Source organism: Falco rusticolus, chromosome 13 (genome assembly GCF_015220075.1).
Source record: "Falco rusticolus isolate bFalRus1 chromosome 13, bFalRus1.pri, whole genome shotgun sequence".
NCBI lineage: Eukaryota > Metazoa > Chordata > Aves > Falconiformes > Falconidae > Falco > Falco rusticolus.
Window position 1 is genome coordinate 7,768,804 of NC_051199.1, and position 27,387 is coordinate 7,796,190.

Here is a 27,387-nt window from a genome sequence, read left to right on the forward strand (position 1 = left end):
AAAGAAAAGTTATGGTTAATTTTATCTTGCTGCTTCATAACAGTAAGGCATCTTCATGCTAAAGCTGTCTGTAGGATTACAAAATTACAATTCAGGAAAGTACTATGCTTGACCCTTAAGTGTTACCAGAGAGTCATATTTATTGTTAAGATCTTATTTCTTTTATTTTCACAAGGAAGCTGTTCTTTATATATTTTAAGCTACACAGCTAAACATCCCCATTTCCAAATACAAAAACATGAAGTTAAAACACCACAGGAATTAATGAAATTTTGGACTGATGTACATGAACAAGAAATAAATTTTGAAAGAACTTTATATGAAAAAATGCCAGGTCTGTCCACTTCACACACTACAGACATCAGTCATTTAGTGGGTTTACTGTTGAGTTACACAACTTAAGAGGCTGAAGCAAGTCACCTTCATTCTTCCGCTCACTCTCTTCCGTGTAGATATTATGCTGTGCAATGTAGGATATAACAGAATCTGGTATAAGATATTTTACACTTAACCCTCTGCACAAGGCATAGCGTATTTGTGTTGCGCTGATTTCATTCTGAATCCACTCTTTCACCAGAAAGATATTGTGCTGAAATTTAGTTAGAAGGTCTGATTCATTAATATGCTGAGCAGGATCAGAGCCAGCACGGCTAATACAGACTAAACCAAACTTTTCCACAATTTCTTTGATGTGTTCTTCCTTCCAGAGATTAGGGGTCTTAAATGTCTGTAGAAAATCAGCCCCACAGAGTAGCTTTAATTCTGGTAGACCTGGAAAGACAAAAGGAAATGAGAGACTTCTACACTTGTTTGGTTTTCTAGGAAGTTTACACTTAAAACTGGGCTTTTAATTCTTAAGTTTTTTGGTTTTGTTTTGGCTTTTTTTTTGGTCTGGTTTGTTTTCTGTGGGTTTTTTTTTTTTGTTGGTTGGGGTTTTTTTGTTTGTTTGGTTGGTTGGTTTGGCTTTGGTGGTTTGTTTTTTTTTAATCATTTACCTTTACTCCGGTTTTCTTTCAAGAAGTTGCAAGCAAAATTTAGTTTGGATTTTATATGTTTGGTCACAATTACTTTATCACCTAGTTCATCATCACTCAGTGTATCAAATATTATCTGTACAATGTTAAAGGAAAATTACTCCTCCACTCAAGCAAGCCAAAAAGGGGAAGAAGCAAATAAAGAAGATAATTATTTTAGCACAAGGACTAGACTTGGTTGAACCAGGCTACTGCACTCCAGTCTGCTCTGCTTGTTTTGCTCAGGTACTGTGGGACCAGCCCCAGCTAGTGTGTCCCTTGCCTGCCACTGTGATGGCTGATGGCTCCCCATCCCTTAGGAAGCAGCTGCCCTACGGCACTCTGGCACACAGGCACAATGTTTGCATGCTGTCACATTAGCCAGAGAACAACAGAATTTCACCTGGGTTTGTTCACCTATATAATCTAAAACATGACGGACTATTTAATCTAACTACGCTTACTGGTAAAATAAGCTAGTTAGTTGACCTACTAAGTTTTATTTAATTTTAGAGAAACTGGAACCAGAAGAGTATTATACAGATAATGTGTCATGTGGCCATGGCATATTTGTTCTAGTACAAAGAGATCTACAGCCAAATTTGCTATCTGAATAATGACCAAGAATTGCTTAAGCCTCCGTACAGAAGTCTTTCCTCAAAGTCTATTCTACAGCACTCATCATTATACCATCTGAGTATTTTACAAACATTGACTAGGTATTTTCACAGCCTTGCATTCATGTGAAATGAAGAAGGAGGATGGGTGTATTGTCTCCATTTTACGTTTATCTGTGGCTGTAAACAGCACATCTACAAGTCTTATACAAACACCTTAAATCAGCAATTCGAAAAATAAGAAACATACCAGTGGTGATGCATGAAAAGCATACCTTCAGTGCCTTAAGATACACTCAGTTTTGCAGAGATTTAGTATGTACTGTTGAGTTAACTACAGCAAGCATTTCTTCTCCTCTTACACCCCTCACTACATACCTTGCAACCCCTACAACAAAGACAGGGTACTGTACTACACTTTCCTGTGCTCTCAATGTGGCATTACTATAGAAGGAGGACTGTATGGTATTCATGTCTGACAATTCACCATAGACTGTCCAGATATTTAAAAATGTAATTCTGTTTTTTTTTAGAGTTTATAATTAGTGCATTTGGTAGGCATGTGAAATTTTTGTAACAGCCCCTTCCCCACAAACGACCCAGTAAATTTTATTTTGATACCTGCATCTGCAAGGTTGCAACCTTTAGATTCAATGCTCTCATCTCTGACACCTGAGCTAGTGCAGAAGTACCTGCAAAAGTTGTCTGTGACCAGGGCTACAAGAGTACGAAGCTCTGAAAGAATGTCCCAGATACTTCTGACAGCTGATGAACAATGAGACATCGAGAACCTGAAGATTCACACAACTCTGGAAATCTGGAAACTTTGTCATGACAAAGCTGATCAGTTCTGCTTCATGCCTTCCAAGCTGTCTTACGCCCATCTATTTCCTCAAGCCATTTCCAATCTTCCTTGTCTTCCCACTCACAGATTCTACTCCTCCTGTCCAGTTCTCTGTCCTCAATTCCATGTTTAGGACTGTTTCCAGTCTCCTGCTTTCCAGAGTCATACCTGGGTTTCATGTCACAGCTTTTTACTTATCAGCAACCTCCACAGTAAACCAGTGCTCTGTCCCAAGCTGTATCAGAGCTAGTATTACACCAGAGCTTTTATAGTGTTGATGGGTTTTCTCTGCATGCACATGCATTGCAGTTCTAGGTTAACAGAAGCTAAATTAATAGATTGTAGGCTTTAAAAAAATATTGTCAATTTTAGAAATATATCTCTGCATATCCCCACATCATCTGTGCCAATGAGAAAAATGTGTCTTTGGCCTTTCAAGGGCACTTTGCTAAATGATGTTCAGCTTCCACTATAGATAATGGCATAAAACCCAAATGGCTGCTGCAGCGCTCCTTTTTTAAGTAAGTACAATAGCCTTTACTTCAGGCCATGGTATGGCTGGATCAGGGAAATTTTTGCTTGGTTTTGATTGGCGTAGCTCAGTTGATGATGGTGGACAAAAATGAATTTCCATTCTTTGAAGTGTTCAGGGAAAAGGAAGAGGGTAAGCTAAAGGAGAAATAACTATCAACACAAAGGAAGTAGCGGGATTTAAGATCTAATTAAGGGAGACTGCTGATAAAGTATGCCAGGGAAAAGCATTCAACAGGTGACAACAAAGTCATTCATGTAAGGCAACTGAGAGACCAGAAGTGCAGGGGATTCAATTAAAAATGAAATGAAGACAATCAACCATCTCTTGTAAGCAGGAGAAGAAATACTGCGTATGAATCTATATTTAGTGAATCAAGGAGGGATGGCAAATCCCTGGACACTGAAAAACAGAGAAGACTAACTCTGTATTCTTGTTTTCATCTTCTTCCTGAATGACTAGCACTAGTAAACAATGCTAAGTTTATTAAAACTACAATCATTTGTTTACACCTGTCCTCAGTAAACCTTTTTATTTGCAATATACATTAAAGTGACCTGATTGTTTCATGTGGAACAAAATCATGAGGTTCAGGACCATGCAAAGACATCTTACAGTTTAGTAGGCACACATTTAGTAGGAAGAAAGTATATTATTGAATTTTGCCACTGCTAAATTCAGCCATCAAGCTGATGTGAAAGCTTCCATTAGGTGACTGAGCTGTTCTAAAAACTTCACAGAAAACCCCAAGTCAACAGAGTTCATTGTTGGGATGGGATTTTTTTTGGGGGTGGGAATGGGGCATGGAGGAGGAATTGGGTCAGTTGCATATCAGAAAGTTTGTGCTAACCAGCATTTATTTATGAGAAAGGGAAAGAAATCTACTTTGCTCTGGAGTTCTCCGTAGCTCTTGATCATTCTCCATTTCCCATGCCATACCATGCTAGTGATCAAAGGAATTGGAAAGAAGTCATTCCACTCCCTCTTGGGTGGGCTGCATGTTTAATATAGCCAAATGTGTATCACTGCCCAGTCAGTCAAAGCACTGAAGGCAGAAAAGGTACGTAACAACAGGATGCTAGCCTTTCTCCGTTCTGACTAAAGGATTGTTCTTTGTGGATTGATGCCAGATAGAAATAAATTAAAAAATAATCCAGCCACTGTGTACAAGACAGAGAAACCCATTTCTTGCCCATCCTCCTTCTCACCTAGTTTTTGCCATGCACTTTGTTTCTGACCATAGAGGAATCCTGTGATGATGACTGATGAATTCTAAACTGAGAAACTTTATTGGGAAAGAAAAACTAGTTTTAACATTTTTTTCTTGACCATTTTTACATACTGAAATAACTACAGGAAATAATAGCCAAAATAATTTTTTGTAATGGAAAATTAAAATATTCTTTACTACTTTCACACTATAGTGTGGCAATGTGGAATAATCTGACTTGCCACTTGCTAACAATCATTAACCCCATCAGACACAAGATTCCACTGCAGTCCAAATGCCTTGAGACTTCTTTTTCACTACCACCTACAAAGATACAACTCCTCATCTTTTTTAAACTTTTGTATAACCATGAACAATTTAAATGCATTATTCATGTCCAACAAGTGCTGCAATACTTCAGGAAAAATCTAATGTATCAAAAATTTAGCAGCATCCCAGCAAGTTGTAGGGCTAGGGAATATAATAAAATAGGAAACCCGAAACTGAACAGCATTTGCAGAACCTGCCATACTTCTAATGTCAACAGAAGCTTTTCTGTCCAGAAATGCAGTAAACATCAATGCATCAGCATCACTGGTGTGGTATCCATATACTTCGCCCATACTCTAACAATTACAGTTCTAAATAATCCCTATACTTTTTGGTTTTTATTCATATATTCTATGCTTTGCAAAACCAGCAGGGCCACAACATACATCTCTGACACAGCTAAAGAGATGCTTATAAAACCAAGATAAAAAAACCAAAACAAGTTTCCTATCTGTTGGAGTTACTGCAAAATAACTGCACCAGAAGTCATGCTGGCATTTGGCATGGCTTGTTTTTGGTAGGCAGCTCCAACTCTCAAAATTTACCAGCTACTGTGTTCAACTTACTCAATTAGTCTAGTCTGGTAAAGCTGTATTGGTTTTAATGCTAAACAAAAGAGTCAGGTTTACAGTTATGAACCAACCTGAGTGCTGGTAAGAAAGGGAATCCTCCGTAGATCTTTCTATGGGCTGTTTGTTTTTCATTAATTCCTTCTTGGACTGGAGCAATCTGAGTGATTCATTGTAATGGTGCCTGCATTTAAAATAAAGGCTTCTGTGTGAGGTAATCCTCTCAGAGATGCACAAAGCGATTACCTGGCACTTTCAGATTCAAGAACACAGTCTGCTTTATGCACTTTGGATTTGAATAAAATTTGTTAAGAATTTAGCATATTCATTCTACCATGAGATTAGTATCAATGCAGTTAACATTACGCAGAATTCACAAACAATCTCCATAATGGCATTCTGGTTTTTAATTCCTTTTTGAAATTCTACCGTTACAGCAATTTTGGTAGCAACATTACATTTAAAACATTGTGGAGGTTTTTGCTTTAAACAGGATTAAATCACACTTTAATCACTAGATTGAATTCCTTGATTAAATACAACCCCTCATGATGATGTTTCTATAATGTGTGCTATTTTCAGGAGACATTCTTGTTCTCTCTCATCCTCTCCTCCATAAAAACATTCCCTGAGTTCACACCATGTGGTTTTCCCTTTCATTTTAATTAAAAGAATCATAATCCTGAGAAACCCAGAATATACAATTCTTGTAAAACTTCTGACATCTGCTATGCTTCTAATTTCAGCGAGTTCAGATCCATGAAGGCAGGCAAGGACCCTTTCGACAGTTTTTCCACGTTTCTATTACTTTTATTCTTTTGCTGTTCCTCGTCACTGGTGCCTCACTGCAGTACTGGTACTATTATGTCATGGTAGTGACCCTTTCCTTGATCATGAGAGCAAGTGCTAATCTTGGATCCAAACACCTGAACTCCTTTCCTTTCAAATCAGCATGGCCTTGCCTGTTTGGAATAGTACTGAACTTGCACCATCCTGGGCTGTGCTTAGGCACTGCTCATACGAGCAGGAGCCAAAACCATTTCAGGAAACAAGCTTGCGGTTGAACAGGACAGGCAGACACAGGCTCAAGCCAGTGTCCCATCTCTGTCTAGTACATATATAGCCAAAGTGAGCATCAGGTCTTATATAACTGTATCAAAGCAAAGATTATGAGTTACAAGGTACAGTCTGAATTCAGTGCATGTACAAAGCCATAGGTAACCCTTTGTATGTCTGGCCTAAGGAATGAATTTACAGTTTAGTGATTTAAATGTACACTCCAAATCATGCAAATACTTCTAGTCACAGCAATAAGGTGCATCAGTGTCAGGAATCCACACCTAGACAGGCTGCATAACAATCTCCAGTAATTTTTGATGCTCAGCCACTGGCTAAAGAAACTGCAGAGACAAGAGGTGAGGAACATACAGTAGTAGAGTGTAAGTAGCAGTAACTTGGCCTGTACTTTCCTACATTTCTATTTTTAATCCTGCCTTGTTGTAAACAGGCTGATGCTATGCATAGTCAAGCACACTATCTTTGTACGATAGGCTGAAATTCTTAGGCCGTGACTCAAAAATAAGAACTCTTGGCAAAGAGCTCGCTGCAGGACTAATGTTACAAGCTCTGCAAAATCTTAACTGCCAAAAGGTCTGTTCAGCATGTGTTTCAAGTGCTGGGGCAGGGAGGCTTAAATTATTTTAAAGGTATACCAACTGTCAGTTTAGCAAGCGTTTTCCGAACAGTGCATGAAGCTTTGAATAACTATATAATTAAATCACAAGTACAATCTAATGAAAGTTGGGTAAGATACATCTTTGCCAACTCTAAATTAATTCATAGCATATCCACACCACAATCAAATCTACATTACAGGACAAATTAATATAGTTCTTTGGTTTCTGACAGTACTGTTTTCTTGTCTAGGAAGAATTTTCACAAACAACATGGGAAATAGCTCTATCATGCTCCCTCCTCCTCTCTAAAAAAAGCCTTGAGATAGTCTCCAAAATTTCCATTCTCACTAAACGTAACAGGCAACTAATAGCATTGTCACAAGTGAGGTATGACCTTTGCTCCTCAAAATTCTTTTATGTCATAACTATTTGGGACCCTCTGCAAAATCCACTGATTCTGATGAAATATGACATTTTCACCGCGCTTAGGTAAAACAAGTCCTGTAGGAAAAGGCCACTCATGTCTCAGGACACAATGTTCTACTGCAGCTAAGCATACAATTCAAAATACTGATAAGAAGAGACATTTAGGTACAATAATGTTTTTTGCCTTTGCCTTGCAATAGCAAAATCTCTTTCTATTGGTGCTAAAGTTCCCACCTGAGGGAGATTATAGTGAAGGCAGCAATTGGTTCTCGGTTCCTTGACCAGGGAAGAATCTCTAGATTAACCTTCAACACCTATGAAGAAGCACAACTTCACTATAAACCATTGCCTGTTTATACTTGGTAAGGTTCTAGCCTTAAAGCTGCCTCTTTTTTTTTAATATCAATGTATGACAGTTAAAATAAAATACAAAGCCAAAACACCTACGTGTACTGTTTCATCAGGATGCTACTTCCCACATCCAAGGGACAGGGTTCAACATCAGATTATGGCACTGGTCCAGCTCATTAATACAGGTTATCATTTAGGAAAAAAATTATTTAAGCTCATTTCTCTCCTTAACAGGCATACATTTTAACATTTTGTGAATTTATTTATGAAACTAGAGGTTCACTTTCATAGAATCATACAATCAATTAGGCTGGAAAAGATTTCTGAGATCATCAAGTCCAACCATTAATCCAGGACTGCCAAATCTACCAATAAGCCATGTCACTAAGCACCACATCTATGTGTTTTTTAAATGCCTCCAGAGATGGTGATTCCACCACTTCCCTGGGCAGCCTGTTCCAATGCTTCACCACCCTTTCAGGGAAAATTTTTTCCTAATATCTGATCTAAACCTCCACTGGCACAACTTGAGGCTGTTTCCTCTTGTCCTGCCACTTGTTACCTGGGAGAAGAGACTGATCCCCATCTGCCTGCAGCCCCTGTCAGGCAGCTGTAGGGAGCGATAAGGTGTCCCCTGAGTCTCCTTTTCTCCAGGCTGAACAGCCCCAGTTCCCTCAGCTGCTCCTCATAAGACTTGTTCTCTAGACCCTTCACCAGCTCCTTTGCCATTCTCAACATGCTCCAGCACCTCCATGTCCCTCTTGAAGTGAGTGGCCCAAAATTGAACCCAGGATTTGAGATGTGACCTCACCCGTGCCAAGTATGGGGGGAACATCACTGCCCTGGTCCTGCCGGCCACACTGTTTTGGATCAAGCCAGGACACTGTTGGCTGCCTTGGTCACATGAGCACACTGCCTGCTTGTGTTCAGCTGGCCATCAGACAGCACCCCCAGGCCCTTTTCCGTCAGGTGGCTTTCCAGTTGCTCTTTCCCCAGCCTGTAGCATTGCCTGGGGTTGCTGTGACCCAGGTGCAGGACCTGGCACTGAGCCTCGTTAATCTGTACAATTGGCCTTCCTTGGTCCAGCCCGTCCAGATCCCTCTGCAGAGCCTTCCTACCCTCAAGCATATCAACACTCCCCCCAACTTGGTGTCATCTGCAAACTTCCTGACGGTGCACTCAATCCCTTTGTCCAGATCATCAATAAAGGTATTAAACAGGACAGGCCCCAGTGCTGAGCCTGGGGAACCCCCCCATGTGCCCGGTGCCGGTGGGATGTGACTCCATTCCCCACCGCTCCCTGGCCCGGCCGCCCCCCAGCTCCTGACCCCGCGCAGAGCCCCCCCGGTCCGGCCGGGAGCAGCCGGTGGCTGCAGGAGATGCTGTGGGGACGGTGCCAAAGGCTTCGCTCCAGCCCGGGCAGCCACCACCCGCAGCCTGTCCCTCACCCGTCAGGGGGGTCACCTTGTCCCACAAGGAGATCAGGGCAGCCAGGCAGGCCCTGCCTGCCATAACCCCGCGCTGGCCGGGCCTGACCCCCCGGCTGTCCTGCACGTGCTGGGTGATGGTGCTCAGCACCGTCTGCTCCGGCACCTTCCCCGGCACCCAGGGCAGGCTGGCAGGCCCGTAGTGTCGCGGATCCTCCTTCTGGCCCTTCTTGTAGATGTATGTCACACTGGCTGACATCCAGTCTTCTGGGACATCCCCAGTTAGCTGGGACTGTTGATAAATGATGGAAAGTGGCTTGGTGAGCTCCTCCGCTAGCTCCCTCAGTACCCTCACATGGATCCCATCTGGCCCCATAGACTTGTGCATGTCCAAGTGGAGCAGCAGGTCACTGACTGTTTCCTCCTGGACTGTGGGGACTACATTCTGCTCCTCATCCCTGTCTTCCAGCTCAGGAGGCTGAGTACCCAGAGGGAAGCTGGTCTTGCTATTAAAGACTGAGGCAAAGAAAACATTAAGTACCTCAGCCTTTTCCTCATCCTTTCTGGCAATGTTCCCTGTCACATCTAATAAAGGATGAAGATTATCCTTAGCCCTCCTTTTGTTTCTAATGTATTTGTGTAAACTTTCTAGGCAGACAGGAAGTTTGGCTGTCTGTACGACATTGATACTACTTTCTCTGAGCAGAAAATTATACATACAGGTTTTATTTACTATACCTCTTATCCTAAAGGACTCTGAGGTGGATTTACAGTTTACAAACCAAAAAATAGTACTTCAGTTGAGGCTGTGCCTTTGTAAATAGGATCACCTGATCCTTAAGTTTGTAGCTGCTTCTCTGGAGGAAAATAGTTTTACAAAACTGAAGTTTAGGAGAAAAATTCCATACCCAACGAATACTGCAGGACAGACCTTTTGGTGATTTCTCACACTGGAATATACAATTGTGATTAGAGAAAGGAACAGAAAGGTTTTCTGCAAAGACAGGGTAGCGTTGCCTAGTCTTCCTTCTGCTCTGATCCTATTCTACTGGCTGGCTGGAAGGCACAGAATAAGCAACTGGATATCTGTGTTCAGTCAGTGAAGCAAACAGAAGCAGAACTGAAAAGGCTCCACTAATTGTCTGGTAAGTATGTAGGGTATTTTGATGTATGTTTTTGTAAAATAACCGGTCTGGTTTTTAACTGCTTTCATAAAGACCACAAGAGCTTTCTGGGCAGTTGTTGGAAGGCACATTTTAGAGCCTTAAGCTACATGTACAACTGTTCTGAGTGAGAGAGTAACCTAGAAAATGTGGATAGAAATGAAGAATCATTGATAGTTCTTATAGCACACTTGCTTTCTTGAAAGACATAAATGAACTCTTTCACTTCAACAGTATCTGTTGAATGCTGTAGCATCTATGTTTCCAAAAGAGTGGCTAGCACAAGAAGTTTGTGTTTTCATACCTCGCCTGCATTTATTACCAAGACCAATCATATGGGAAAAAGGTACGTTTCAAAGTCCTTACATCAAGTTAACAGGTTTGGGACAAACTCTTTAATTTTATCTTCCAGCACAAAACCACAGCCAACTCAGTAATTTTGAAGAAAACATCAGCAGTTATGGGCTTGCATTTAACTTGCCATTATAGTTAATATGAAAACTTTTCAAGGATGTGTGACTAGATAAACCTGCAGGCATAATAATGCCAACATAGCTAATCTGAAATAGGAATGCTCCTGAAGAATAGGTTTGTTTGTAAACTCTCTTACTTTCTGACTAAGATACCTATATTACAGGCTTAGAGGCTTATACCCAATAGAAATAACATGACAGCCAAGAACTTTTCTGCAGAACTCTTTCAGCAACTATAATTTTGCAAGACCCTTTCTTGGCAGAGGCTTTCCAACACGCATCTAACTACCTAAATGGCGAAAGTGCAGTACTGTACAGTATTGCATAGGCATGAGGAAAACATATCTGCTTTGCACTCGGAAAGGAAAGACTCCAGATGGGGAATACTGACTACACAACCTTTCTGAAGGAAAGTGATGTGAATTTTCATTGCTCACAGATATAATACTTTATCTCATAGCAGATGATGCCATAAACAGACATGTTCTGCTTTGCTCGGGGGTTTTAACAGGAGCAACTTCTGTGCATTGATCTGGTAGACAGATTTCTGGCAATCAGTAGCTTCATAAAGAAAAGGGGAGAAAAAAGTAATTACCTTAATACTTTTACTGTCTCTGTCCATGTCTCCTGCTCACTCTCCCATGGATCAACTCGAATCCAATCAGACGTCTCCAGTGCTAGTTTAGCCATTGCTATCCGGTGCCTTGCCGAAACCAAGCCTTTCTTTCCGTAGCTGTCATTAACAGGAGACATAATACCTTCAATCACCTGATACCTTCCTTTTGAAAAAAAGAAAAGAAAAAAGGAAAAATACGTCATTTTCACAGAATCTTGAAATTTTAGGGTGGATGGGACCTTGTGAGTTCATCTAGTCCAACCTCTTCAAAACACAGTTAACATCAAAGTTATAACAGGCTATGAACAACTTCATTTAGGTATTATTTTTAATACAGAAACAGCAATTACAAAAATTAAAAAGCAGCCTTGCTCCTCTGTGAACTGCTCACAATTACTATCAATGTTTATTGTTTTAGATGATTGAAAAAGGACAGCTGGATGAACATACCATTTTCAAGCAAGTAGAGAAGTTTACAATTTATGATGCAAACCATCAAAATTGCTAGATATAACTAAGTTTTATATTCCAGTAAGTGCAGCTGTTATATAGCCAGAGCAATGCATGACTTAACTGACCACTGCTTTGTTCTTAAGCATCTGATGCTTGTTATTTATCAAAATCATTGTGCCTTTTCATTGTGTTAAAGCCAAAATTACAGCATATTAATTACAGCATATAAATTACAGCAGCTGTGATTAATATGATTCAGACAAATCAGAAGATTCAAGAACAAAGATGGGGCTAATGAAATCTCAAGTTAGACTTATAGCACTATGGTCCAAACACCAGCTTAAAAGCTATTAAAGACCCTTTCTATCTGGCTGATGATGTTGATTAAATTTGAAAAAATGCCCATATTTTTCTACTCCTGTAACATAATGTAATCATTAACACAAGCTTTTTTATGTTAGACTTTGCAGTTGTGGCCTAAATTCAGGGAACAGAACTGTAGCTCTCATTTTAAGAAATCAACAGGGAAATAGAGCACTGATATGGGCCACACACCTCCAGTAACAGAAAGGGGAGAAAGGGTGTTTCAAATAAACAGAAATGAAACAAAAATGATTTCTAATGTAACAAGCATTTTAAATAACTACACCAAATATGATACTGAAGGGGGAAAAATCCTCTTTCTTTTTTCCTAATTCAGTTGTTTCAACAAAGAAACTTAAATGCAGCAAGTTCCTTCTGTTGCTTTGTAATGGAAATGATACACCTGGACTCATAATTTCTGATACTGGCACATGACAATTTAATATTCTAAAATGACAATTTAGTAACTTCATATTTGTTTTGATATAATAGGGTAAAATTTTCAAAAGAACTTAAGTGAGTTTGACTTACAAAATAGCATTAAGATTCAGCGAGATTTACAGGCCTGTCTCCTGTTGAAAGGTCAGTCCAAACTATCCTCTGTTTTAAAACATCCTCATTATAAGCAAAATGATGAACAGACCAAGATAAAATTTTCCAGAAGCATGCAAATATGTGTATATTATTAAGCCCGTCTCTTGATCTGAAATTGGAAATAATTTCACTTGACTTACAAACAACAATTATTTTCTGGTACTTTGATAAAATACAATGCTATAACACATTCTCATTTAAAGGGAAAGACATTACAGTCTGAACTCATTAATGTTACCCTTATTACAAGGTTTGTCCTCACACAATAATTTTATTTTCCAAATTTCAGTTCCTTTCTTTTCAGTTTCTAGATATAAATTGTTCCCTTATATTTTAAATGAAAACATTAAATGTAAAAATTAAAATCGTATGAAATCACGCTAGCCAAGAATGACTGCAACTCTGCCGTATTCTTGCGATTTGTAAAGATTTCAGTCTAGAGTCTGGCCTAGAACCACATAAATTGGATTATATCGATAAGAGCTTCTGAGGCCATATCAGCTTGTTCCAAAGCAGAAATAAAACCAACTGGAAGAGAAAAATCAAGGTTGCTAACACTTAAGGTACCTAAAATCACATACAATAACCAAGATGACTCACAACAACTGAGTAACCCAGCACTATGCAAACATGATGTACATGAGAGCTTTCCACCTAAAAATGCAAGCTTTAGTACTCAAAATATAGAACAGTTTATTACTGGCTCTAAATAACTTCTGTCCTCTACAGTAACTTAAAAGTTCACCTATTCAAATATGCTTCTTAACTCTGGCAGGCATGCAAACAGGAAATAATTAAATTCTGCCACCTTGTTTTTTTTTTTTAAATTTCCACCGCAATTCTCTTCTCTGTCCCATAAATTATTACAGGTAGTTTCAAACCCTCCCTGGTCCAGAATTAACTTCAAATTCTATTTCTTTGGAATGCTATTTGTTTTCATCATGAAGTATTTATTATTGCTTGTCCCAAGTATGTATAAAATCCTCCAGGCTCTTAAGTGGCATTGCTTTTCAAAACAATCCTATCAAAAACAGCAAAAAATTTCCTCTTGCTATGAATTTATATTCTCTAAGAACTGCTTAGGATAAATGTTTAGAAAACTAAGAATAAAAAAATAATGAAACAAAAAATTTTCCTCAAACATGTTGAAACAGTATTATAAAGGAAAACAGATATTTATTCTTCTGTAATAAAGGTCACTGTAAATTGTCACAAACACTAACACAAACTGTAATGCTGAATTAGGTTATTAATACTACAGCAAATTTATCAAATGCTAGTTTCATATAAAATTCTATGTGTAGTTTGGTGGGGCTTTTAAAGATTAATTTCTCCTAGTAATAATGTCTGGGATTTACTACTAGAAACTATACAAAAAGTAAATAATAAAAGGAAATAATCACTATAAAAAAACCAAACGAAAGAAATACTTCCATACATTTAACTCTTGCCCACTACACATCTTCCTCTCAGTGTCATAGGAAAATCCACAACAGACTGGGAAGCTCTGCAGCTTTATGGTGTTAACCTGCCCAGCGGGCAGGAATGACCCCATTGCTGTTCTGCCACCTCCAGAGCAGGCTGCAATAGGACTTTGCTGCTTTATTTCCCTCCTTTTCCATGATACTGTTAAGTAAGTACTATGAAATAGTACTCTTTTAGCATAAACAAAGTTTTTAGAAACTTTATTCCCTGCTGAACAGTGCCTACAAAATGTAAGCCTCTTTTGCATTTCTATGACAACTGAGAATTAGGCACATCTGTTTATGCAGCCTGGTTCTTTATAACAAAGTAACTACCCCAAGTAGTATCTCTTCTAGGTAAGAGTTTAGATTTACAGCACATCACTATAAACAGCCAGTACCAATGTACATTAGCCATAAGTAATGACAGTAGCAAAAGTTGCGTGTTTCATGCTTTTATGGTTACATATAACTGAAAACAGCAGATAAGCCAACACACTTACTTTAAGGTAGTTTGGTACCTTCCTGTTAAAACTCCAACGCTTTAAAAGTTTCACTGATACAGGCTTACATAAAAATATTACAGACAAATGCCAATCTCATCTCAAGGTTAGAATGAAACTCCTTGCCATTCAGTATTCAGCTCTGCTAACTTACATTTATGACAGAAAAAACCCCAGAGTTAAGACTTGCTGGTAGCTTCTATGATATCAATTGTGACACCAACTCAAATATGCAATTTTTCCCTTTCTGCAGATATGGACATTAGTTTACAGACCATATAATGCTCATGCACAGGGGAAAAAAAAAAACCCTAACCAGAAAAACCCTGAAAAGCCAATACCCCCTCTCAAACCCACACCTAAACAGCAAAAAAACTGAAAAATCACCAAACCAAAAAACACTAAACATAAAAAAACCCAAACAACCAAACCCCAAACCACCCTGAAGCCCAAACACCAAAGAAAAAACCAACCTCAAACACTGCAACACCCCCACTGAAAATGAAACATGAAAAAGAAACAAACCCCACTGAAAACCAACCACCAAAAAACCTCTCCACAACCCAATAAACTTTAATCAAGATGACAGTTTTTAACTCATGGCCTGTGTAAAGTTTCTGTCCCATGAATCCAAAGTTTATTAGCATAAGCCAAAGAAAATTCCCTGGGCTTCATGTTTGGGTTTTCTTTTGGAGACTGCCTCAATTTCCTTATCAGCACTGGACAAGAGATTAACTTCTATAAATTAGTGCATTCATGTGAACAATTGCCAGACACAGGATTGCAAATTTTTGGTTTGGATTTTGGAGGGTTTGTCCAGGAATAAGCATTTTCTCTGCTTTATTAAGCCTGGTCTAAGAGCATAAAGTTTCCTACACTTCTAAAATATAACAAAGTGAGTCTGATGAACAGTTTAAATTTTACTGCATAGTACATACATGACATACATAAATAACAAAAATCACTTTGGTTGTTGAGGAGTCAAGTCCTCCTTCATGAGTAGTGTCAGCTATTTCAAAATGTAAAACAATTTAAAACTTGCTATCAGAAGTGAACAATGTTGGAAAATAGTTACAATACAACCTCATGTTCAATCATCTAAGATGCAATAAGAGCTTACACTAATTCATTTTTCATTTATTCACTGAAACAACCACTGGCACACTTGCTTTTATGAATATGGTTAGTTAACTGGATTATTTAATTTCTTTTATCAGCCTTCTGTGTGTGAGAATACACACATTAAAATCACATGGTAATAGTAATGGTTTCCATTGAACCCACAAGAAATCAACAGTTATCCTCCCAGAAACCTCAGCCTACTAATACTAGGGTAACTAATAGAACAATTTTTCATTGTTCCATTTAAACAAAAATGTTAATTTGATTTATAGGTTGTAATACACTGGGGTGGAGGGAGCAGTATCTAAATCTTTGTTTAGATTAAATATCAAAATACCAGCCCATGCTTACCCTCCCATGACATGCATGTAGAGACTGCCAAGCATGAAAAAGGAAAATAAAATAGGCAAGACTTTTTTACTTCATCTTCAGTCACCTTCCATGAAGGGAATTCAACAGAAGGAAAATCAAAGGGGTAAACAATTCAGCAATCATTGGATTGAAAGTCAACATAAACAACAAATACATCAGAGCAGTAATGGACAACCTTTTAGGATAGCTCTCCATACGATGGATGACTTTACGTTCACCACTTCAGAGTGCTTGAAAGATGCATACACTGAACTAGATGAGGTGTGCAAAAATCGTGGTGACAGATGCCACCAGGTGACATATGAGAACCCAGACAAACATAAATCATATCCACCTGGTTGAGTGAACTACAGGGCCTGAAGATGGCGATTTACCTCTGTAGTCAGACAGCCACTCAAATACATTGTGACTTCAGGAATTCCTCCAACAGCTGAGTTGCTGAGCCTGCACAACAATCAGTCCTCAAAAATTGCTGAATGATCTCCACACATCACATCTATAATAAACATTTTGTATCAGGACCCCAAAATACAACTTCACTTCTACCAGCTTTAGACAAAAAAAAAAAGGAAAGGCAGTATCCTGACAGCTCTGACAATGAGCCTTTCCTCCAGAAAGGAAGGGTAAAACCACCACCTTGAGAGTAACAATGTGAATAATAAAGTATTGTAGTTCTACTCACAGGACACCTTATTCTGAAATGCTCTCATCCAAGATGACTTTTGCCATGTAACATGATTGGGAAGCAATGATTCTCTTCAGAGATGCTGCAAAACAGATGACTAGGATTCCAAAGTCAAACACAAAGCATAATCGAAAATACCACTGCAAGCAGGGGACACCCACCCTTTATTCTGCTGGGTTTTAGTGTAAGACAATAAAACTTGTGGAACAGAAAGATGCCTATACTTCTTGACTTAGAAAAGAAGACCTTAAATTTAGAAAATGGTTAGGACCTAAACTATTTGTATTGATAACAGTATTCAGAAAATTGAGTTTTATGGAACAGAAGTGTTTCCTTTAGGGATATGGTATGTCTTGAAATGTCTTAACATTTATGCTTTTGCTGCTTTGATTTTCACCTTTGCAAAATGCACTCTATAGATTTAATTCTTTCTGGATGCTAAGCCACACACGCATCCCTCTTCCTGCATCTTTCAAGGGTAAAGCCTAACACAATTAACCAAGTGCTGCTCTATTTAAGCAAGCACTGCTGTAAATCTTGTAGTGAAAAAAACAAAAAAATCAAAGATTTGTTTCTTTTTCATTTTTTAAGTTCATTTAATTTTAGCTAATGTCTGTCAAAATTTACTGTATATACAGTAACTACTGCTGATCTGATCCTATTCCAATCATGTATCTGTATTACTATACACACTATCAAAACAGTAGGATTAAACTGGGTTTTCTTTGTGTTTTTTTTTTCTTTTCTTTCAAATTCCACTTATCAGAATTGTTTCACGAAATCAAACTGAAGTCTGCATTTATGCTGATTTGCTGCTGTTCCAATCTGTTCTTTTCCCTTTATTGAAATTATCAGTCTATATTAATCAGATGCAGCTCCTGAACAACATAAACTTCCAAATTTCCAAGGCTGGTTAGTGACTAGTTATTTCTTCTTGGACTTCTTAGCTCTTCTGTCCAGTGCTGCATCTGACACAACCCACTGATTGTGTCGACATTTTTCCTAAGTTTTCATAAGATAGTTACTCATTGTCCTTCACCTCCTCCTCGCATTCGTCTTGTCACAGACAGAAACAGCTTATCTTTCATAACCCCCTCCTTTGTCCTCTATCCCTTTTGGTCCTATCTGGAAACTTGGTGATCTAAGTATCCTCTACTGGCAATATCTGGGAAACAAGATTTTAAACATCTTACATAGATTGATTCTAGTACTATTTCTTTTGCCTTTGTGGTCAAATGAGAAATACAGTCAAAGAGAAATAAAAGCATCTGACATTAGGTTTTAACAGACTGGAAAGGCATTTGCCACAGCTAGTACAAGTTTCAAGAAACAATTTTAAAAAAAGGGATCGAATCTGAGAAAATCCTAGCTATACATGAGGATGTGTAAAGAGTCAAATTCACATGAGTAGAGACAAAATCCAGATAAAGAGAATCATTAGAGTTATTCAGTCACATGTAGACTGATATTAACAGGAAAAGGATGAATTACTTGATGTGTGGCAATGAAACTGCTTAAAGTATCAGAAACTCAATATAATTCCCTATTTAAGATAAGGGTGTATGAAAAATAAGATTAGACAGCATCTGAAACTGAAGTGCTGTGCAAAAAGCTGGCAGACAGAATTACTGGAGATGTCAGTCAGGATGCACATCAGGGATAGTCATGTCATTCATAACAGTAAAACCTGACTGTGAAGTCAACTCCAGCCAAGCTACTTCACAACTTACCATTTCTGCCTGATTTGTGATTAAGCAGAAATACCGAAATAGCACCAGAAGTAAGTAATTCTTACAGCCTAGGAAACATCACCCCTCATGCTAGTTAACTCTTCACTCATTCTAGTTAGATTTTCAGGCATTCAGTGTGTATGTTATCTCAGAAGTGCATTGCTCTCACTGAGAAGGGAATTAACGTGAATGTAGCAGACCGCTACTTCAAACAAGCTTTAGGCATGTATAACTGTTGTCTTCCAGCCTCACTATCAGCTCCCAGTCTGCAACTAGTGCTTCTTCTTGGCAAGTAAGCTCTGATTTCTTCCCTCCTTCCCTAGGTAACTGCAGAACTGGAAATGACTAGAACATGAGAGAATGATCAATTAATTTCCTTGGTGGGAATGGTTCTGACATGAAACAGGCATCCAGAATTGATCATTTTCATAGCATGTTGCCAACCCCTTTTGTTTGAGAAACTCTTTTCACCATACCAAGAAAGACCATATACCAGGTTTCTGTATCCATACATATAAACACATACATCTGCATTTACAGTTACTTCAATTAAAGCTACCTCTACCTGGCATGGGTAAAGCTTCCACAAGCTAACTGAGGATTCTTGCTTTGTAGACATCCTGGGTTAAGCATTCAGAAAGTGCAATGATTTCACTGTAAGCAGCCCAGACACAAGAAATCCCCTTCTCTAATGCATGATGTACTCATACTCCATACATTAAACTAAGATGTCAAAAGGCAAGTCACATCCTATCCAGAACTAAGCACTGATGTTAGACAAGTGCAATGTAACACACAACTTCCATTTCAGCCTTTCAAAATTTCATTTTTAATATGAATTTCACTAGACTTGTTCAAGTAAACTGCTCTGAGTAAGGGGTGGAGCCTTCTTACATAGTCCCTGGAGCAGATCAGACAATAAATTGTGATTCAGACAGAATCATAATTCATTTCCCAGTTCAATCCATCTTTCAAAGTAAAGAAATAAGTTACTGGACTTTAACATACGGCTTAAACAGAATTACAAGTTGGTCTCACATTACCTTTCTACTCCTTGCACACCTGGGCAGCAGAAGCAGTTATAAAATTACAGTAAGAAAAACCAATTCAAATTCCTTTGTAACCCTTTTTGTTCTGTGGGAGCAACAAAATCATTGTAGTTACAGGACAACAGAGACTTGTAGAGGCAGCCCTCAGAGCCAGTTCTGTAATTCTTCCTCAGAAAAGTCAAAGTAGTCTTACAGTATGTGGTGAGTGTGTAGTTGCTGCTTTTACTGCACTACGGTATCAGTGGGTTACCAAATTCTCTCCCCGCCACCCTACAATTTGACAGCAAAATTCCTTTTACTATTATTTTCTGTTCAGGTTCCTACTGAATCACCTCCCTAGGAACTTCATTGTCATAGTTCCAATAAACTGTGATTCCCTCCCAACCTCTTCCAGAAACATATGTGTATATTTTAGCTGCCAGATGGAAAAAAAAATTAAAAGCCTCTGCAACTAAGTAGTTGATTAAACTTAAGAGTTCAATGCTTCTCAGTAGCTATTCTGATTTTTGCTTAAGTTCCTTATGTTACCCACCTTTCTCTTTTGTTGCCAAAACTTTCCAGCCTGCTGACATCTCACTTTTCTCATCTCCTTTATGAGGAAATTATTTAGCTAGGGGAGATAACTTCTACCTCTTAGAGAAGATGGATAATGAATAATTAACGTTTCCTCTATACTCCTGTTTCACACTGCTGTCAAAACTGCTAACTGTAACACTTCCTCATATTAAAACACAATGTATCATAAAAGCATGAAATCTGAACATAAATGTTTCTTCTCAGTTTCAAAATTGTTAACCATACTCTTTCACAAGAGTCAGCCTGTTCCGTGAATATGATCCTAAAACTGCTGATGAAACTTTCATTTTATTTTCATGAACAGTCATTATGATACTTGTTTATGTACTGAGCCAAAGGAAGACGTAATGCTACACTTTCTATATTGAATATGCCATGAAAGCCTCATACTGAATGATCAATAAAGAATATTAAAATTAAGCCAGCTGTAAAGTGACAACATCTATAGCGAGTGTTAAAAATCCTTCCTTTTCACAGTAAACCACCACATGCGTGTGATCCTAACACCACCTTACTGACCTGTTCGGTGCAGGTGATCTCTAGCCAGCTCAAACAAACGCATATGCATGTTTGTGATGGGGTTAAAGGAGCCACAAGCTAGAAGAATGACAGGTATCCTGCTCTTCATTCTGACATCAAAACATTAAAACTCCATCCTAAAGAAAAAAAATATTATTAAAATAAAAAACAAACTTGACAATGAGCAGTCTGTCCATTGTTCCTCAAAGTAAAAGGAGCACTGTTTTCAGAACTGTGCATTCCTGGAACACTAATAGAAGTATCAGAAGATCAGTCCCCTGTACCATCACAGCACGCAGGAGGTACTACCTCACAAACACATGTTCTTTGGTATTTGGAAAGCATCAAGCACTTCTGTTTCCCCACGTGCAGGACGTACAGGGATGGCTAGAAAGTATTTCTAGAAATTCGTATTATGATTATTATTAAAAACTGTCAGGTTTTATACATGTTTTTTATTTTTAACCTGCTTTTGTCAGAAAACAAGGGTTTGTTCTGTCTTTCTGTCAACCCCCTATTAATAACTTCAGAGCCTGTATGCCTGCTACAAAAGCAGATTATTGTTTGTTTTTTTCAAATAAGTTCTTACAATGTACCTTTACAACAGATGACAAACCCCACATGCAACACCCAAACCTACACGTTTGGCTTCCTTAGAGGTGGGCAAGCAGCAGCTGGTGGCCAGCCAGCCAGCCAGGTGGCAAATACTTCTAGCCAGGTTATCAGCAATGTCCTGCGTAGTTTCTTTGCTGGATAGCACAACAAATGATGGTGGATCAACAACAGGGAACAGCAGGGAGGAGAAACTATAGCTGTTACAGAAAAAAACACCAGGGACATTAAAAAGCAATGAACAGGGTGAATGGGGGGAGAACAATGCTGTTAGGAGTATTGCAGGTGCATTTACAAACAACCCTTATATAATTTAGTTAGAATGTCAGTCATCTCAATAAAACGCAGAGGAAATCAGTTTAAGTTAGTCACTGTGCTTGGAGCTACTTATTTGCATAGCTCTTTTTACCCCTGAATCCAGAATATATCTGGCATGATTAAAAACAGTTGTGTCCCATGTATATACCTGTGAAATGGGGGTCTCTTTTCCTAGGATCTGAAATCTCTACAATGCTCACACCCATATATCATACATGCACCATTCTTGTCCCTTCTCCTGGCCTCCAGCCCTCTCCATCAAGTCTAAGTCTTTCTGCAGAAGACAATTGAATCCCAAACTTCAGAAGTCAGTCCTGGGTTAACAGACTGGAGCCGGTATGGATTCTGTGCTCTGTTTAGCCAGATCCTGCTGTCCATCTGCAGTGTACCAAAGCACTGTAGCTCAGAGCCTACCCGCACTGTTCCCAGTCCTTATATTCCCTTATTCTTTGTTCCCTTTTCTTACTTAGAAAAAAATTAACAAGAATGGTTAAATCAATATCAAGTTGGTGTTTTATAGCTGCCAATTCTATCAGTTCATTTACAGAGGATTTAAAACTCTGAGGAGTAGGACTGTACCATTTAACAGCATTCAATGCACCTAGCAATAAGTTTTAATATTTTCACTTGTGACATGTTGGGAGTTTGCGAAGTTCTTACTGTAGCTTGACTATCTAGTACTGAACATATATACTAAAATTCTTTTAGATGTTTTCATTTTACTGATTTCTCGAATCTCCCATCATACTAAGGGAGATATACTGGGGGAGAAAAGACTCGCAGGCTGTAGAGCCATTAAAGGTTAGCAACAATCTTACGGCCTACAATTGTCGCAGCTGTAGGAAGCACATTTCACAGCACCCTCTCTCTCCTCTGATATACTATCCCTGTGTAGAACCTAACAAACTCATACATGAAAACTGTATGCAAACTTTATAGGTGCTTCACTCAGAAAGATCAAACTCCGTGTTCTTTTGTTCAATGTCAGCAATTCTGTAAATGTATCATCATTGTATGGGGAAAGGTCTTTTCGTCTTGAAACAGGCAGCAAAACATTAGTATCTGTGATTAAGTGAAAAGTCATCAAGAATATCTAAGTGTTCTGCTATAGTCCAAACTTTTTGCTAGATAAATTCTGTTGCCACAGATTAGACAATGCTGCACTCTCAATGATAAATCAATTAATTCTAGACTACAAATTTTCTAGAAGCAGAAACTGTTTACAGCATAACTACAACGATGTTACCAGCATCCAGCCCTGCAAACAGGCTTACACAATCTTATATTACAACCTAAAACCAATGACACAGTCAAATAACTTTACCCAACAGCCAAGCAGGATCAGTCAGCACCTCACTCACACAAATACATGTTCAGGTGGAAAATCACACCCCCATTCTTCCCCCTGCAAACAGGCTTACACAATCTTATATTACAACCTAAAACCAATGACACAGTCAAATAACTTTACCCAACAGCCAAGCAGGATCAGTCAGCACCTCACTCACACAAATACATGTTCAGGTGGAAAATCACACCCCCATTCTTCCCTATTCCATGTATCAATAGCAGCTCTAGCTCTTACATCTGCTAGCTGACGGCTCTGATACGGTCTCTTCTATACTGATGAAATGCGGTTTACATTTCCTTTGCTGATCTTTCCATTGACATCTTGAAAGTTATAAACTGCATGGGGTTTTTTTTTGGTTTTGTTTTTGTTTTTTTTAAAGAAGCTTTTAATTCTATAGACTTCTCTATTTCTCACCTGAAGCGTGCTGGATGGTTTGACTGCAGCTCTTACTCATTTATACCTCGCAGTCTCTAGGGAAAAACTTCAATGCAAACAACAACAGCAACAAACAGAAAGAAAAAAAATGGAAACCAAGAATGTACTAAAAGTAAACATGTAGTAGAAGCATTTCAAAATATTTTTTGAATATTTTTATTCAAATATATACATGGTGAAAACTCACTCCCAAACACCTTATATATAAAATATCTATGTATGTAAATAAAAATCAAGACAGCAGCATTTTTATCCTTTCTATCCTCAAAATAGTGTATCCTAAACTTATTCAACAGGTATAGTACAACTTTTAAGATTTCAAACAAAACTTTCTGATTCAGCCACTATCTCAGCTGGTATCAATTAACTGAAGGTTTAAAATCATTATAACACCACCTAAAATAACAGAAAAAAGGAAAGTTAACTGATTTTTCAGCTAAGATCTCTTGAGAAATCAAACAGAATAGAAAACATTAAACACAGATCTTTAAACAGAGGAGATAGCCTCTTGACCTGTTCATCTTATGTGAGGCAGTGGCAGTCACACTTCTTTTAAAGTGCTGCAGCATCCCAGTGTTCCTACAATTACAGACTTCTACATTCAGTCCAAAGTTGTATGCATTTTACCTACACACAGGAAGCAGGCTACCTAACTAGTTTTACCAACTGAATATAAACTACAAACAAGTAGGTGAGTGTGCTGTTATCAGGCACTTACTGAGTGTGCACATTGTGCCAGGGCAATACATTTCTGTTTCATCTGTTCCATAAAAATAAGCCATTAAGCCAGTCCTGAATACTGCAGTAAGTCATCTCTCTTGCCAAATGGTCTACAGACCAAGCAAGCAGTAGTTTTTGCATCAATTTAAATATGCTAATACCAATTTGCACCTACTAGGTGCTGTATGTTTGCAAAAAGTCAACCAAGTGTAACATCAATAATGTACTTTGTTAAATAAATAATCTGTGATTAATTTGCTCCCTAGCAATTGTTCCTACACAATGCATATTCCATTAACGGCGCCCCATAAAACACAGAATTGTTTCCTCCTATTGCTGTTCCCAAGTCTAGCTAAAATACGAAGTACTTTTGAAGAAGGTGCACATGGATAATTCAACTGTTAATGCAGTCTTGTTGCAAGGCTGTAAAAAGAAATTCCAAGTAAGTCAAACATGTATCTTGATCTCCAACAGGAAAGAATAATTAAAAATGCACACCACACATAGATTGGGAGGGGAAGAATGGACACAGCATGATACCTAAAAAAGGGCTGCAACCAAGAAGCAGACTCCCTCTCTGGGATTTCCTTGGTACCCAACTTTCAGGAGTGCTGCGATGGCAGTTTTTCAGGACTTACAGAATTCAGGTCCTTACCTCGGTGCTTCCGCTCCCATAACTGTGAAATCAGAACTAATCCTCAACTACTTCAGAAGCTGAACTTAGCTTCACACATACCTTAACTGAAGTGACTGCACCTGTAGATACCTTCATCGTGTAGATACTCTCTTCTTCTCCCTATTACATCTGTGACAAACTACTGCTTTTACGTGTAAGTTACATACAAGCAAGTGCTCCATAATCATTAAATGATCATCTCAAAAATCCTCTGAGGGTGATTAGTTCTATAAAGGAATCCCTTTTGTACTTAAAATTATTCTTGCATCAAAATATTCCACCTACTCAGGAACTGAAAGGAACAGAATACAGGCAGCATTTATTTGGAAGAAATTCCAACACTGGTATCACCTCTATTTTAATAAAAATACTGTATGCATTACAAGGAATAATGCATTGTTATGCACATGCAATTTTAGGATCTTTTATGTCCTACCCAACAGCACTGTGTACCTTCCCCGGTGCATTTAGACACTGATTAAGGCTCCAGAGAAGGAATGCAACCAAAACTTCCGAGAACAGGCACTTGTTTCACATAATTTTCTCTGCACTCCCTTATTGAGTTTGTAAGGTGGTGGTATTAACAAATCAAATTTGTTATAGGAAAAACCCAACCTTTCTCTTTTACAGTCTCTCATTAGTACTAATCAACAATTTTTAGACATTGGCACTGAAACAGACAAACCCCCACATTTCTTCATTTACTGCAACTGCCAAACTCTCATTCAAGCGGCAGAAACAGTAAATTGTATGGTAACATTTTACATTGATAGGTATTCACTACCTGGCAAACCAGTTTCAAGTCCTCAGTTTCTTCAGAGAAGGGTGAGAAAATCATGGAAAAGTTACATTTGTACTAAGGCTGTCCCACCACTCCCATAACTACTGTACCTCTAAACTACCTTCATAAGATTGAAGTGATTTGCTACTGCCTTGCTTAAAAATGTCAAGATTTTAGCAAAGTCTGTTCCACTATTCGAGTCTTTGCTGCCTCAGTATGGTGTCTTTGTGTGTACCTCAAAAGATCAAATAAATTCAAAGCACCTGAAATCCCACTAGAAAAAAACCCTGTATTTCAGAATTCTAAAGAAAATACTTGCGGTGTGTTTGTGAAAAAAGTTTGTTAAAGCAAGAGACACAGATGCCAGATTGAGCTATAAAAGCATTTTTTGACAGATGTGATTAATATTTTTAATAATTACCTATAATATTTGTACAGCAAGACTGCACCTTCTACTTTCAACTAGTTTACCAGCATTTGACAGAAACCTTAGGAATATGTCAGTAAACATCACTATTATCAAGCAGTATTAGTAAGATTTGTATGATTAAGAGTACAATAACTGACTTAATTTTTTAAGCGTAATTCTGGTTTTATAAGGAAACAACCATGCTTGATTTCGCATGAAGAAAAGTCAGTAAACTCTGTAAATACATGTCCTGTTTGTGCAACTTCCCTCCAGACATGACAGACACTGCCATTTGTTGTACTTCCAATCAGTAAAAGATAACATCTTTTGTCATCTTTCCCATCTGTCTTCAAAAGTCATAGATAATGGAAGCAAGAGAAAGCACAGCTCTGACCAGAGACTGTGAAGGTTTGCTGCTTTGGAATATTATAGGTGGTGTTTTTAATGATGAAAAAGACACAAGAAAATAAGGTTTGAAGGAGACAAGTTCCAGTATGATCCCATTTCATGCAATAACTGCATATGGCTCCTTCTGGTGAGCGCTTCTGCGTCAGTGTGCTCTGCTCTGGGCACATGCACCCACAGCCTTGGCCAGGCTGGGGTCTTCTAATAAACGCCAGTTACATGAGTGTCTGCAGTTTAGAACAGGTTTCAACAGTATGGTACATCACCTGTCTACAGACAAGGGCAGACACCTTCAAATGAGGAGGCCATGCTCAAGCTATGTAAAAAAGGCTTTATGATGGAACATTCATTTTAATTTTCATTAGAAAATTCCTGCAAGTTCTTTTTCTGTTGTCTATATTCCTACAATATGTCAATAATAGATGACATTACAGATGACCACAGTTAAGTACTGCTGAAAGTCAGTAATTAGAGCCATATCTGATTAATTATCAGAAGCACAATGGTGTGCTGAGCAGTGCAGTCTGATTCATGAGCTGTTAAATTAGTAAACTGGAGGACAAGACACCGATATGTGCATGCTCTGAGCCAGACCCACTCTTGAGCTAAAATTTCTGCAAAGAGCAGAAATAAATTGAATCCTAGCACAGGATGAAAGTGTTATCTTCTTCCGTGAGGGTGAATCTAGACTAATTTAGATGAAATTTAGATTTGAACAAGTTCAAAGCTGCCCACATTCATTCTTTTACTGGCCCACATCATTACCTTGTATAAATTCATGTAGCTGCACCGAGCCCAGCTGAGTTACACCAGGTGACATTAAGGTTGTTACGGTTGCAAGACACATTTTCAAAGTCAGAATATAAAATACATTTTAGTAGCTGACCCAAATCATAGCAAACCACAGTACACAAATATCCCTTAAAAATATTACCAGGTATCAGATTTTCTCATGCTGTCACTAAGGAGAGCCACTGCCATAACAAAAGTTACTCCAGTCAGTA

General features: G+C 38.4%; 1 protein-coding gene across 12 annotated transcripts in view; it reads right to left on the minus strand.

Annotated features, from left to right (window-relative positions):
* Positions 1–115: 115 nt before the first annotated feature.
* The window catches only part of NMNAT3 (nicotinamide nucleotide adenylyltransferase 3), a 33,030-nt gene continuing 5,758 nt past the window's right edge, over positions 116–27,387 (minus strand). For 4 of the 12 annotated variants that reach the window (XM_037407245.1, XM_037407241.1, XM_037407240.1 and 1 more), the window contains 6 exons: positions 23,372–23,438; positions 21,317–21,488; positions 20,677–20,813; positions 11,227–11,410; positions 5,190–5,299; positions 116–771 (listed from right to left, as the gene is read on the minus strand). In XM_037407245.1, the coding sequence (XP_037263142.1) occupies positions 362–771; positions 5,190–5,299; positions 11,227–11,410; positions 20,677–20,785 (813 nt within the window). In that variant the 5' untranslated portion in view covers positions 20,786–20,813; positions 21,317–21,488; positions 23,372–23,438 and the 3' untranslated portion in view covers positions 116–361. Of the gene's footprint in view, positions 772–5,189; positions 5,300–11,226; positions 11,411–12,594; positions 13,664–16,799; positions 16,885–20,676; positions 20,814–21,316; positions 21,489–23,371; positions 23,439–27,387 lie in introns of those variants that run through there. The other 8 variants (XM_037407247.1, XM_037407244.1, XM_037407242.1 and 5 more) reach the window with 5 other exon arrangements.